Source organism: Neurospora tetrasperma (genome assembly GCF_000213175.1).
Source record: "Neurospora tetrasperma FGSC 2508 unplaced genomic scaffold NEUTE1scaffold_81, whole genome shotgun sequence".
Taxonomy (NCBI): Eukaryota; Fungi; Ascomycota; class Sordariomycetes; order Sordariales; family Sordariaceae; genus Neurospora; species Neurospora tetrasperma.
In genome coordinates, this window is record NW_009799179.1 from 4,924,758 (window position 1) to 4,939,051 (window position 14,294).

General features: G+C 52.0%; 3 protein-coding genes across 3 annotated transcripts; all 3 read right to left on the reverse strand.

Annotated features, from left to right (window-relative positions):
• Positions 1-331: 331 nt before the first annotated feature.
• NEUTE1DRAFT_150106 (uncharacterized protein) lies at positions 332-2,215 on the reverse strand (the record flags this gene model as incomplete). Its single annotated transcript, XM_009857930.1, has 4 exons — positions 332-1,364; positions 1,437-1,525; positions 1,590-1,759; positions 1,939-2,215. 3 exons carry the CDS (start codon positions 1,690-1,692, stop codon positions 954-956), a joined length of 603 nt encoding a protein of 200 aa, XP_009856232.1.
• Positions 2,216-4,696: 2,481 nt separating this feature from the next.
• On the reverse strand, positions 4,697-5,855 carry NEUTE1DRAFT_126070 (uncharacterized protein; the record flags this gene model as incomplete). The annotated part of the gene is made up of 3 exons (XM_009857931.1): positions 4,697-5,116; positions 5,210-5,388; positions 5,469-5,855. 3 exons carry the CDS (start codon positions 5,688-5,690, stop codon positions 5,053-5,055), a joined length of 465 nt encoding a protein of 154 aa, XP_009856233.1.
• A 738-nt stretch (positions 5,856-6,593) lies between these two features.
• On the reverse strand, positions 6,594-12,559 carry NEUTE1DRAFT_72375 (uncharacterized protein; the record flags this gene model as incomplete). The annotated part of the gene is made up of 4 exons (XM_009857932.1): positions 6,594-8,318; positions 8,389-8,598; positions 8,661-9,795; positions 10,318-12,559. 4 exons carry the CDS (start codon positions 12,326-12,328, stop codon positions 6,803-6,805), a joined length of 4,872 nt encoding a protein of 1,623 aa, XP_009856234.1.
• Positions 12,560-14,294: the final 1,735 nt, after the last annotated feature.

A 14,294-nucleotide genomic window follows, 5' to 3' on the forward strand; every position in this document is an offset into this window, starting at 1 on the left:
GTCTGTGCCGTGGAATCGTCGTAGAAGTCCCATCCCAGGCGTGGTTTGAAACGAAGCAAGACCAAGAGCAGGGCAGGCCCGGTCCTGCCAACTGCCTCTGCGAAAACGCAGTCCCTGAAGTGTACGCGCATGGCGGCTGGTCAGGATCTGCACCCCTTGTCCCAAAAGTTCGCTGGCGCGCCTGTTTACACTGACACGTGAAAACCCCCTGTCCATGAAGGTTGCTTGAAGCAGTCACCGCCTAATCTCTGTGTCCATTGACGATATGTGCTTGCATCTTCATCTACACTACCTAACAACCTGTTTCAGGTTGAGCGAACTTCTACCGAGTATACTATCAAGGTGTCTTTTACTCCACAACTGACATACAACTAGGTACAGCCCGAAGTACAGCTGGCATTATAGGAGAAATTCAGCTCGTCGGATAGTATAGCCTGAACCGCCGCAGAACACTGAGGGGGCCAAGCAATATCAGACAAGATAGGCGAAGTTGCACAAGATGATCCGATGCCAAATCCAGAAACCGTTAATCATGGTGTGACACAATAAACATTCCACAATTAGGCGTGTTAACCACAGTAGTCATGTACATAAAACTGAGAGAAACGCCCCGCAACCGCTTGACAAAATGATTTCCCCTTTCCATCCAAAAACTCGCAAGATGCCATAGAGCTCCAGAAACGCCTTAAAAAAAGGAAGGACTGTCCATGCGCTTGTTGAAATATTAGTGTGGTGTTGAGGATAGCGTGTGGTGGCTCCGTGAGGGCATATGATCGATGACATCCTCCACTGCTCCATATCCTGAAAGCTCCCTTTTGGCCTCAACGGACTCTGCTGCCGTCCATCGGGCAGCAAGTGATGGTCCGTCAGAAGGTCAATTCTTTAACATTTGATTCCCTCCCAAAAGCCCGACGCACATCCGGTATGATCGCAAACGTCAAAATAACGCTAGCCTAGAGCATGATGGCGAAACCAGCAAAGAGACTGCCGAAGATAAGGGTTGCGCTAATCGACTCCAGCATATGGGGAGCAGCGTTCTGTTTGTGGCCGCCATTGTTGCTCGAATCCGCAGCATCGCTGCTACCACCGGCAAGGCCGTTATAGACGCCGGTGCCTGTGCTGGAAGCGGTTGGGCTCGCGGTAGCAGAAGCAGTCGACGTCGTGGTCGCGTTGGATCTCTTGGGGTTCTTAGCACCGCATGGGTGGTCCTCGGCGCAGGCGGCCTGCGCAAGGTTGTCGCCCATGTTGTCGTGAATACATTCCTGAACCCACTCGACGCAGGTGTGGTAAGGAATTGTCAAAGTGTACTCAGTCAAATTGGGAGTCTGGCCGTTGCCGCAAACGCAGGCGTATTCAAGGGTGTCCTGATTCAGAAATTAGCAACTTTACAAGAGACAGGCCAGTCGGCTTCGAGGAGGGCTTTTTTATTCACATACAGCATCGCAAAGGTTTTTGTCGACAGGACCAAGATCCTCCTGCTGGCAAATAAGGGGGCAGCTGGCCAATTCGTTCAGGCACCAGTTTCCTGATTGTCCGGTTAGTCTGTGTTTACCAGTAACGCTCCGATGGACGACTTGATTGATACGTACGCTTTGTGCCAATGTCGATGTTGCTTGTGTTGACCCAGTAATCGGCGGAGACAAGGGTCAAGGAGCTGGCAAGAGCCAGGAGAGTAGTGCTGTAGGCAACCATTATGAAAGATTGGACTTCAATTATCGTGTACCGGTGGATTAGTGGATGGATTGATTATGTTCGTTCACTGTGTACAAACTAATGGTGAGTAATCATGCATCGCCATGGAACATCTTGGTGTAACAGAGAAAACTGGAGTTTGATGATGGCGTTGTCCGGGAGCTCTATGAGACGAATGGACATGCCATTCAGCACCGAAAACTCAAGGCAACTGCTCAGATCTAGAGGAAACCAAGGCTTACTTACAGAAAAGTCGGAATGTACGGGGGAGCACGCGCAACGACAACGACGGTGGAGTGAAATAACGGTATTTCGACGGTCCTGAACTGAACTTGAGGAGATGCGAACGGAAACGAGAGCAAGGGGTCAGGCAGGTGAAAAGACCAGAGCGAGTGACAGCACCACTTGAGGACTTTAAGAGATCAGGAGAATATCCTAGAAGCAGACGACAGTCCCAAGGGATCGGGAAGGAAGCGACCAGACTATGGGGGAGATGAGAGGAAATCACTGGGGCAGTGGAGATAGAGGAAGGAGCGGAGAGAAAGCGTGGAGGACGAGGAGGAAAGGGAAAAGGAGGCTAGGGTACCCTAGTAGGCCAAGCATCAAATTGAACTGACGGATTTTGATGGCAAGATGGTTCTGGATGGATCATCAACGCCCGTGGCTGCTCCCGAGGCCCAGAACCCACTATTCGAGCTCTAAATGCCGAACAGCTCACGTCCGTTGGTTAATAGGCTTAGATGGTTCCATCCCTGGAGTGTTGCATCGCGTCGACGGTAGCGAGCTTGCTGGGCAGGGATGAGCATGTCACCCTACTCCACAAGCTGGCCCGGACTTTCGCACCGCCCGGTTTGTCCAATCGCAGCCAGTCAATTCCGCCGCTCGGATGCTGGATACCCAATTCTCGCGTGATGGGGATGAACTTTTGATCGATAGCTTTGATGGATACGGGCTGCTGGAACCTTTACGGACGTCTTGTCACGTTCGGATGAACCTGGTGTTGATGGACACACTGTGTTCTTCCAGTTATATAGAGGCTGGCATGACTTGTTATAATTGTTTGACATGAGCATAGGCATCCGAGAGACTTGGGACGAACACCATGGGCGAGAGTAAGAAAACCCATGATATTGCCGTCTTAAATCTGCATTGCTATAAACCAAATGGTAATACAACTTACCCCGTCCAGATGCTTATCGTGTATTCATTTTTTTTTCATCTTTGAAATTACCGGGACCAGGGTAGCCAGCATTAACATCACGCATCCCCGTCCCGATAAGGTTTACGGCGATTGACACTTCCTTCTGGAGGTGCACAACTGCATCGACCGGCATGCACTGAGCGGCGGCCGGTTTACATGCTTGCATTTGCTAATGATTGCTGCTGTGCACTGTCGATCCGCAATAATTCTCCCGGATGAAACATCTCGGTCAACAAGCTCTTGACAACAACAACACCGAATTCCAGGCATAAAAACACAGCAACCGGAGCGGATACCCAATAACTATGCGGCATCACAATAGTAGTCCCAAACTTGAAAGTTTGTCTCTTCAACCTACACATGTCTTGTTGGCAACAATGGTCTGCCTGCGTCTTGATCGTCTCGTCCCCTGTGTACAAAGAATAGTAAAAGCGGCAAGCAACTGAACTCTGCTATCGCATCGGACGCAACTGGCCCGTTATGGGTAGGTTGCATTCCTGAATGCATACTGCATAGAGGTACCTCTATCTATATATACTTTTGTTAAGAGGGGAGGGAAGACCGACTGACTGCTCAGAGGCAACTACATATCATTCATACGAGATCATAACAGTTTGTCCGAGTGATCTGAGTGAACTGAACACTTGTGGACTGGAAACAAAACCCCGACCCGAACGGGGACAACACGGGGTTACCTTCAAGGACATCAAACCCCACGTCTCTCCCGACTGATACCTTTTTCACACGGCACACTCGGGACACCTGATTTGCAACTTGTATGTAAAGAAGCGCAGACCGACGGAACAGTTTTTGATGTGCACCTGACGGTAGGATTCCAACGGTTGTGCGTATCTGCATCGACCTCGTATTTGCTCTAGTGATGAGGCAACAAGTAATTCAATGGCGAAAGCGGAGAATGGCGGGGATCCCCATTCATAACGAATAGCCGCTCACAAACCACCTTTCCGCATTTTATCTCGTTTGGCCCTTCAACATTTGGTCATTCACCTTCCTTACTTTTTTGCTTTTGTTGAGGTGTTTTCGTATCGGTATTCCCGCCTGCATGTACATACATAGTACAGCCGACTCTCCACCGGAGCCCGAGAGGTCCGCCTCTGTTCAAAATACGGCAACGGCTGGATTTGCTGGGTCAGACAAGTCTCGGGGCTATTGAGACTTGATACTTCAACATTTCAATTGTAAAACTGGTCTGACTGCATACTGTATGACCCTCAGCAGTTCCTCCCCCACAGCCAAAAGTCATAGTCATTACTCCGCGCTATGAACAGTGCATTGGGAACGTGGGGGGAATGGACCTCTCGACTTGCATTTCATAATAAAGCAGCAGAACCTCGACTTAAATCGATGATCTACCCCATAATCCTATCCGTACTAAAATGCTATTCCACGTTTTAAGCACACCACTACACTATATCTTCTACCCATCCATGGGGTCGATCAGCAAGCAAGCAGGCAAAATGCGGCTGAGGATTGTTCTTCCTTGATTGCCCAAGTAGTGTACGCCCATGAGCCGGAAAACGTCTAGAACTTTGGATATGTCGGCTGAGACCAACGGTGAATCTGGATTTTGGGCAAAGCAAACTGGCCCAGAGCCGACTGCGACATTGGCCTACTGTGGATAGCTTCTCGGCGGATCGATAACCTGGGTTTAGAACGCGATATTGGGAGTGGTAGCTACATTGCAGGGAAAAGAGAAGAGGCCAAACCCATCTTCCATCATTTGACCCGGAATCACAGCGAACTCCAGAAACTCTGACTATCTCAAACGTCCCAAGGTCAAACAGAGCAATGCCGATCTTGAAGACCTATTGTATAAAACGTAGAACGGGTCCAGCCGCTTAGCATTGTTGCGACATGTCTCTCCACGCCCTAGTGTAGCGTCCAGTTCATCTGATTGTTTTGCTCACGAGAGTCTCGGTTCTCGGGCATCCCGTTCCCATCCAGCCAATAAGCCAAGGCGTCCGTGTCCCGTTCACTTCATCACCGTCATCATCGTCATCGTCGTCATCGTACCCAGGCCATTACCCATGATCTGGTCAGGAGTTATTCATATTACCATTGCCTCATCGTCGAAACTGGTAAAGTTCGTTCATCGTCTCTTGCGCATTTTCCTTTTTTTTCTTTTACCGTTGGTATCTTTACGAGAAGAGAAACTCCTTCAAAACAGGAGATCCAGAGAATTCTGGGTTGAGTAAAATGCAGCTGTTGTTTTTTATAAGGGGGTCAGTAACGTATCTCTAGAGCTCTGAGGCGAGTTGTTAAAGGAAGTCAGGTCATCTTGGAATGCGTACGTACTTTAAGAAATATTGTAGTCCGGCCCTCCTTTTTTCGAGAAACTTGGGCTGGAACCTGTGTAAGATGCTCTTGGGAGGTATTAGAGGTACAGCCGCCTCAAAGTTTGGAAAAGTCTGGACGAGACGTTTCCTGAGACTGTCGAACTCGGAATATCGTTTCCTTATGTTCATTCGCGAGCCCTACAAGAGAGAAGTTGCTGAAGGTTAGTCGACGTCTCCAACTCCAAGGTGCAAAAAAGTTACCAAGAAACTGTACGCACATTCAACGTCTCAACCTTGATATTCCAAACCACAAACGCCCCAATATTTGCCGTCCCCCCATTCACCAGTATGTAATCGACAATATCCACCTTCTTCGCCCAGCACGCCCGGTTGCGGTCCCGTCCATACACGTTCGCTCCGTCTGGCCCGTCATCGTGCTCATTATCCTGCAGCGTGATGGCTCCCGGTAGCAGATCGCTTTCCGCTGACACGCTTGACATCGTCCTTGCATGCCGCGTTCCCCCCTGGCTGTGCGTGGTGTGTCCGTGTGCCCAGTAGGGCGGCGAAGTCACTGATGGGGAGGTTACTAGCTCGGAGCTGGCATCATCTTGGGAAGAGCCGTCCGCGGAACTAGTGCCTAGGGCGTTGTCTGAGGAACATTCGTCGTCATTGTTGGAATATAATGGTTGCGCTTGCGGTGGGCACGCGCCGGTGGTTGGTTTCGTCGACGGTGTCGCGGGTCGTGGAGGTAGCTCGGTTCCGTTTTCTGTTACTTCTTCCCCTTCGGTTCTGCCGTTAAGAGCCAGCTCCCGCTGCTCCTCCTGCTGTGGTTCATGTTGTGGTTCCGTGTCTGACGCCATTCAAGCCATCATCCGCGCAGGGCAGTTGTATGAGGTGTGCTGGTGTTTCTTTGCGCCCAAGGTCGGTTGAATCAAGGGCGATCCTGGATGTTACTTGCTTTGAATGCGCCTGCGCTGGAACGACGTCGTCGAACCGAAGAGTGATGGAAGATTGCGGTAGGTCGTGAATCCCGAACGGTTCGTATTATCTCGATTGGGTTGGTATACTTGACAGCCTAAAGATAATCAGTAGCCGAGAGTACGAGGAGTATACGGTCGAGGATTAATCGGCAGTGAGTTCGGATGAGAGATTGAAGAGGCAAAGTAGATACGAAGTTGAATTGAATGCGATAATCAAGGCGAGAGAGCAGGATCAAGGACAGATTGCCGAACAGCAACAAGTTCCTGCCCGTCACCTCAATGTTCGTCATAACGCATCCCCACTAAAAAGAACGATAGCAGCTTATCTAGCACATCGGCCTCTGTGGCGGTAGCCAATCAGAAGCACCGGTTGCGTCTAGAAGAACGATAGATTCCTCGCCAACAGTGAACAAGCATTGTGTAAAAAAAGGACATGTCCATTCATCAATCGTTAAATCGTCATCTAGTACATACTTTATCCATCTGTACCTGCTTCACGTGTACTTTAGCTCAGGTGCATAACTGCCTAAAACCCAATCCAAGACTAACGAATAGTGAAAAGCACATCCAACCCAAAATTAATCATAGCATTACACCCACTACATCCCGTCCCATGTCATCATTTCCTATCCTCATCGTCGACCATTCCTTTTCAAACTAAGCAACCGTCTAAGCCCTCCACCACCACTAGTGATAGGCTTCTCCTCCATCCCCATCACCATTCCCATCTCCATCCCCATCTCCTCCCGCTGCCTAGACTCTAACGTCTGCACCTGCCCCGGGCTCGACGTACGCTCCTCCCCAACCATCGCATTCATCTCCGGATCGTGATCGTGGTCATGATCCTCGCCCTCATACTCATACGATAATTTGGGCACCAGCAGGCGGTACGGCACCGTGCTGCCTCCCGGATCGCACGGGCTGATCTCCACGTTGAGGGTGACTTCCAGTGCGCCGTCGGCCATGATTCGAGGTATGGCGTCTCCGCGCTTTATGGTTCTTGTGTCACCGCCTGTTGTTCTGGAACGGAACATACTGCCGCCACTACGAGGTGAGGGTTGAGAAGGTGCAAAGTCCCGTTCTGGCAAGGAGGCGGATGTTGCTTGGGACTGGAATATGCCCATGCCCATGCCCGTGGGACCACTCCGGCCGGTGTTACTGAAACCGGTTATTGGTGAAGAGGGGTACTCGCCACCGGTACTAACTCCACGATTATGATCAGAGACCGGTTTGGCCGTAAAGTAACTCTCGTCACCGGCAACAAACTCGTCACCACCAATACCAGCGGGCACGGGGGGAGTAGGATGGTATTCACCCCCTCCACCGCGCAAGCCCACACGAGCAGACATGCCATCGCGAATGCCACCGCGGATCTTAGGGATGTTATACTCATCCCCAACATGGGCATAGTCATCGTAAACAGCCTGTTCAGCGTCCGATTCCGGAACCCAAGTCCCGTCAATGCCCTCATCACCCACACGCGGCCGCTGGGAGCTGATGCTGTTACGACGGCGGAAGAAGTCGCCGACTTTACCGCTTATGGAGGAGCCCGAGAGCGTCCTCTTCAACAATCCGGGGGGCTTTCCTGTTGCCGCTGGGCTTCCGCGGCCTCCGGGGACGACTTGATCAGCGCTTGCGCTTGGTCCGCGGCGGGAGAGAGTGCGGAGCAACGCGTTGGAGATGGGCGGGCGGGTTCGGTCGCGCACGCTGTCGGGGCCGCGGTATGTGGGGCCGGATTGGCTTCGTGTTTTGGAAAGTGAGAGGCGACGTAACAGGCTGGGTCCGTTGGGAGGTAGTCCGTAGGCGTTGATGCCAATTACGGACTGGCCGGGTGTGGAGTCTGGTGTGTTCCCGGGGTTATACAGCCGAATTGAGCACCAGTTGCGGTGTGGAAGCAGGTGCTTGTTGTTACGTGGCTTGCCATCGACACCTTGTTGGAACATTGGGATCATGTCTTCGTCCGTGTCTCGGTCGAAATGATGCACCTTGTTACGTTTGTTGAGCACGTCGGCCAACATATCTGAAGGCGGAGCGTTGACGATAGCGGAGGAGATGACGTTTGGCATGTACCTGAAGTCCTTGTCCTTCGGGATGTTGAGCTTGGGGTTCGAGTAAAATTGCCCGATGGCTGCCAAGTGGACGTCACCGCTGTAGAAGATGGTCAGCTTCAGGACGCTCACGGAGTGTGCTGTTTTTGCGGTGGACAATTGGTGCTTACCTGAGAATAGTAACTCTGACGGACTTGTCAGCTGCCAGGTCCTGTAGATCTTCGATCACAATTGCCCGCTCCTCCTTATGGTTTTTGGCTGTCCAGTGGTCGTCCAAATCATCCAGGACTTCAACGCCTCCATCGAAATGGTTTAAAAGGTTTTTGAAAAGGCCGGCTTTTCCAAGAGCCTTGACAGGATCCATCAGACGAGAGGTCAAGCTAACAAAAAACGGGGTTAGTAAAACAAGATCGTGTTTCCTGGAGATCAGAGCAATGCTTACATATTTTCCAGCCAGACCAGCCTCGGGTAAGCGACCGGCACACCAAGGAGGACCAGCAGATGCTCTACCTTCCCGTTTTCGATTTCACCATAACACCGGTCCATAATTCTCTTCCATGTATCTTCTCTGATGACTTCCTCTCGCGTTCGCTCAGTCCGTGCGTCAACCGCCAGTAGTGCAACCTTTGCGCCCAAGAACATAAACATACTTCGACTGACCTCGTGGATGTACGGGCCCGGTTTATCACCCAAGATCCAGCTTGGCTCGGATTTCTCCGTTTCATCCACCACGCTCTGATGCTGGAAAAGCATATAATACTTGAAAGCAACATTGCCAAGTCCCGAGAACACTGGGGAGTTCATGAAATGATGGGGGTACGAGCCAAAGCCGTCAATGATGTCGTGGTCATCATACATGTTGACCATGGGGATTTGTGAGGCTGCCATGCTAAACAAACCCTGCGAAAACCACATGGCGTATCGGTCCAGGTAGAAGCGCTCAAGCTCGTCCTGCATCTCCGCGCTGAAGGGAATATCTTTCTTGTGCAACGGGTTCTTGATAAGCAGCCATTCCTTGAAGAGTTGCGTCTCTTGCATGCACTTGTCGTTGTAGATTTGGTCACCACCACCGATCATCACATGGAAAGGTTGGCTCTGGTGAGTGTTGAGCACGTCGCGCCACATAGGGTCGGGGCCGCTGAACTGGTTAGGATCGACGCTCAAGCTAAAGCCGTTGCAGCTGTGGAACATAATGTTCATTGCCTGTCCTTTGGCTGGGACCCAAAACCCCGTCGCCGGTCCCCTGTTGATCCGATAAGCGATGCGTTGTTGTTTTTCGCGGAGTTCGACTTCGATATTAAATCGCCAGAAAGTGTATCCTCGCTCGGCGTGAAGTCGGAAACCTCGGACGTCTTTGTACTTTCCTACTTTCTCACCATCAATCCTGGCGCGTTTCTTTCGGGCGTTGAACGAGCCGGGCGGGTCAGTTACGCCGGCCGGCAGAGACTCTGGCGCGCTTCTTGACTTTTCGAATAATCCGTTGTCGGTCTCATCCCGGGAAAGATCCTTGCCTTCGTCCAGATGGTCGACCGGTCTGACATAGAGAGTCTCGCCCTTGCGTCCTAACTTAGGATGGCCTGCGATGGGGTCAACATACTCTGCTGCCAAAGGCTCATCACCATGTATAATTTTTGGCGGAGGGGGTAAGAGTTCCACAGGTTGAGCAAATAGCCTCAGTGTCGGGGCAATATCGTATGATGAATCGGCGTCTGATGTGACGATCATGACTGAACCGCGCCATATCTCTTTCTCTAGCACAGCCTCGGGTTTGGGGGAGCGGGTGGCCACACGGTCATGCCGGATACCGCAAAACCGAAGAAGAGGGCCACATTTGAGGTAGAGTGGCGGCTTGAATCTCGTGGGAGCTTCACAAGAAGGAGTGAGTTAGTGACTAGAAGCCGTTCATAGCACGCCATAATAAAGGGGAAAGAAAGAAAGAAGGACAGAGGAAAAGAAAGATGGAAAATAGAAGAAGAAAGGAAGGAAGGAAAGAAAGAAAGAAAGAAAAGAAAGGAAAGGGACGATGCCAATCACTAGGTCACAAGGCTACTTGTGATGTTACTGTCATTTCGCGAACAAGTCAGGGAGCGATTACATACCATAAGTGTCATCATACTCCCCATCAAAAGCTTCACCTCTCCTTGGCCGCAGTCCCCCGGTACCTCGTCTCCGAAACTGGGGTGCGCCCTTATCTCCTACAGGCGATACATTACCCAGGTCAAGAAGCGGGCCGCCAAGAGTACCGACTGTGCCATTCTTCCACTCTTCTAGGTATTTTGTTGGTTGAAACTCGCCCTGCCCGGGTTCGAGGTCGTCCCGCGCATGGTACAAAATATTAGAGATGTGATGGCCAGGCTCAGCATCATCGCGGTCGCGTCTAAGATCTCTCCCTTGGTCGTCACGTCTAACATCTCTTCGTGCCTGGTGCTGGTGTTGGTGCTGGTAGTTAGGTGGGTGAGGATGGTTCGGCCCGCGCATGGGCATCCTTTCGGTCGTAGCCTGTGGGGTTTCGGCAGGAATGATGGGACTTTCGACGGGAGGTTGGGGGTCGGGCTCGGTCTGAACTTGGATTTGTCGCTCCGTAGGTGTTGTATACTGCTGAGGTTGCTGGATGGGAGCACGACCAAGCATTTTGTCCGCCTTTCTCTGGCTCGCTACTCTGGCTGGCTCTGCGCTCGCTCCAATGGTGATATTGCCGAACTGCTGACTTTGGTCATCCTTGACAGCCCTTTCGACTGTATCCTCAACTGGTTGATGATCTCGAACCTCTGCTGACTCCAGGGCCTCCTGCTTTTCTTGGCTTTGCCTTGGCCATGGCTCTGCTACCGGCTTCTTCACCACCTTCCTTGGTGCGGGCATGGGGCCCAAGGCTTCATTGATACCATTGGGCAGCTTGGCCTCCTGATTAGCTGCTCTCTCGCGGAAACTGAGGTTGCGCTGTGGCAGATTAGAAGTCCTGACGGCCGCGTTCATTGGAATCCGTGGGTCAGGCACCTGAGTTCTAGCAACTCGCCCACCGTTTGCTCCATACGTTCGCCCTTCTTCGGGAGGATTCTGCGAGAGAGGTCCCTTTGCAGCCGCCGAACCTTGGTCAGGTCTGGTTGAAGTCGTCGAACTTACCGGCATAGTCTGTGAGGGTTGATCCTGACGTTGAAAGGCGAGCGCGACCTGTTGAATCTGGACAGGCACTTGCGGCGATATCGTCTTTACTTCGGTCTGTTCATATGCCGAGTTCTCTGGCGCACCTTTTCGTGTTGGGCCGTCGGTGGCTTCGGCTTGTGGAGTAGGTCCTTCCCCTGATTCTTCTTTTGCTATGCTGTCCAGGGTCAGCTGGAGCCTCTGAAGTGGTGAGCGGTCGTCTGCGAACATTCTCTGTCGGGTTGCTGGCTGGCTCGCTGACGAGCGCCTAGTACTCCTCTGTAGAGGCTGGTCAAGACCAGAAACCCTGCGTCGGTGGCTGTTTGCTCCCGCAGATGGTGGCATGTTTGCCGAACGCGTCGATCCGTTAACGATACGCTGTGGTCGCCAGCTCGTGCTCGCATTACTCGTGTCCCGAGATACTTGCTGTTCACCGGCCGAGGTTTGATTCTGGTGAAATCCAGCTGAGCCCACGTCTTGGGTCAAGGGGGATGATCCCGGAGAGGAATTCAAGTACGAATTTTGTTGTTCAGCAATGGCAGCGGGATATCTGTAACTCATGGGAGGTCCTGTGGGAGCCTCCGGGACGGCAGGCGGCGGTGGGCCAGTATCGAGTGCATAGTCTAAGTCATAGTCTTGATTCTGGCTCCGACGGCGAAGGCGCTTTTCTAGTAACTCGGGCGGATACTTGTTGCCGGTACCGTATGGCACTGGTGCTGGGGGAGGCGCAGGTCCGTGGCCCATAAAGCTGGGAGTGGTCGGCGATGCGAAAGGGCTGGAATTTGAGTCAGTTTGAACTTCCGACCTTGTGGTCTGGACAGAATTGCGATCCGGTCTTTGGCGGTTCTGCGAGTGGATATCGAAGGACTGGCGTGAGTCGGATGGGGTTGTCGGCGTCACATCGCCAGACATGCGCCGACTCCTAGCAACTGTAGCTAGTGGTGGGAGCTGGCCCCAGTACGGAGCCGACATTTTGACGTGTTTGTTGTCCGTTTCGTGACTAGTTGGTGAAAAGCTGATTGTGTGTTACGGTCCCCGTAAGCTGACTGAAGGACGACCACCCGAGGCTGGCTGACCTCGATGCCAGGGCACGACTGGAGGCTGGTAACTATCACGAGCGCGCGGTTGGTGAAACAGCGAGACTAGCCATAACTAGCAGCCAATGTTGAGCAGACACATGCGCTCTGGCAGCGAGTCCAATGTAGGTACCCTCCAGTTTGTTAAGCAGCTGCTGTGCAGTATGTAGTGTGTCGAAGTCGTCTAGAAGATCTTTACAGCAGCATGGAATCTGCCCCGGGAATGCAGTTGTCAATGTCTTTCAGCGGCCCCACTGAAGAACTTGGAGACGAGGCAAGAAAAAGATCAGCTTGAGTGTCAATGTCAGGACGGGAATCCTTATTGAGATGACGAGTATATGTACCGGAGACCGAGGGACCTGGAGGACTCAGCTTGAAAGCGCTTGGGCGGAGCTGACGAGGTTACTTTTGGGCGCGAATTTCTTTCCAAGGAAGCAGCTCTCGCGATAGTGGGAGCTCTGTGTGTGTATATTGTACCTGTGTACCTCGACAAATTTGTTGATCAAGGGCAGGACTGAGGTACATACTATCTCAGCTAGAAAGGTTCAGGCAAGCCAGTCACAATTTGGCACCGGTCGTGAATTGGGCTCGATGGGCTCTCGGTCAGGTTGCTCAATGCCATGCCATGCCATGCCCTGCCATGCCCTGCCCTGGACAATTGACTTGAGCTGAATGGCTGCTCGCTGCATACTGCAGACTGCAGTGCAGTGCCTTTTGCTGCAGCAGGGCGGAATTCGGGATCGGACAGTCGGATAGAAATCCAGTCGAAATCCAACCTCCAGCGCAAACTGAATCACGTTGCAGTCTGCCGTCCCATTCTTCTGGGCGGGATAATGGTGCCTGCCATCCCGCCCCCAAGCACACGGTCACTTATTCTTTACGCATCGATCTCCAAGTTGAGATGAAGCTTGATTGCAACTTCCATCTGTCGTTTGTGATAAGCGGGTTTGCGGGGACTGAAACTGCAACTTCCTTGTCGCAAGGAAGGGCAGTCCCGAGAAACGAGAAAGGCGGATCCTGTCCGCCAGACCTTGGTTTAAGTGCCGCTAGACTTTTTTGGGCAAGGTGAAGAGGTTGGCCGTTAAGGTCAGGGAGTGAGACTGGTGAGACCCGACCCGCGCTGACCGTGAGGTAACCCAAACACAGCGCGGGCATGGATAGCCGATAGTGAGCGGCCGTTGCCCTAAATCAAGAGTTCCCGTCTTGTGCTTCACAGCAACTAACATACTTACCGAATTTCATAATGCCGGTGGCTGGCACCTCGTTACCGGGCAAGGAGACATCAGATTTCCGACGACGTTTGTCTCGGGACAGAGATATTGTATCTGCCAATGTGCAAGGCCTACTAGAGGTACAGCAGGCTGTTGCTGGTGCAAGAAGGATCTCGATGGCCAATCATTGGTTGTCTGTTGCTCCGGGATTGATCTCTACCCGACGTTATCAAGTTCGACCACTGCATCGAAGGTCGTGTCTCGCTGTTGTTCCCATTCTGCAGGACTGAATTGATCACTCAAGAGAAACCGAAAGGAACTTAGGTACTATGCTGCTCGACTGCCCGCACAAAGACATCGTTTAGCATCTAACAACGGAACGTGGCCCTACAGAGTCAGCACTGACCTGTACAGTGCCCGGAGTTGTGGTATGTAATTGTCCCAGGAGGGTGGTGGTCGGGGTACTTGTCTTATACATGACGCTTAAGAGCCGTACAACTGGGTAACCAGAGGTACCTACCTTTACGGCTCCATGATACTGGTACAAGCGCCGCGTTGCTTAGTAGAAGATTGCTTGAGGTTACTAGAGGCAAAACAAAGAAGTAGGTAGGTAGGTACAGTGGTTCACATCGATACAGCCCACCAAGATCT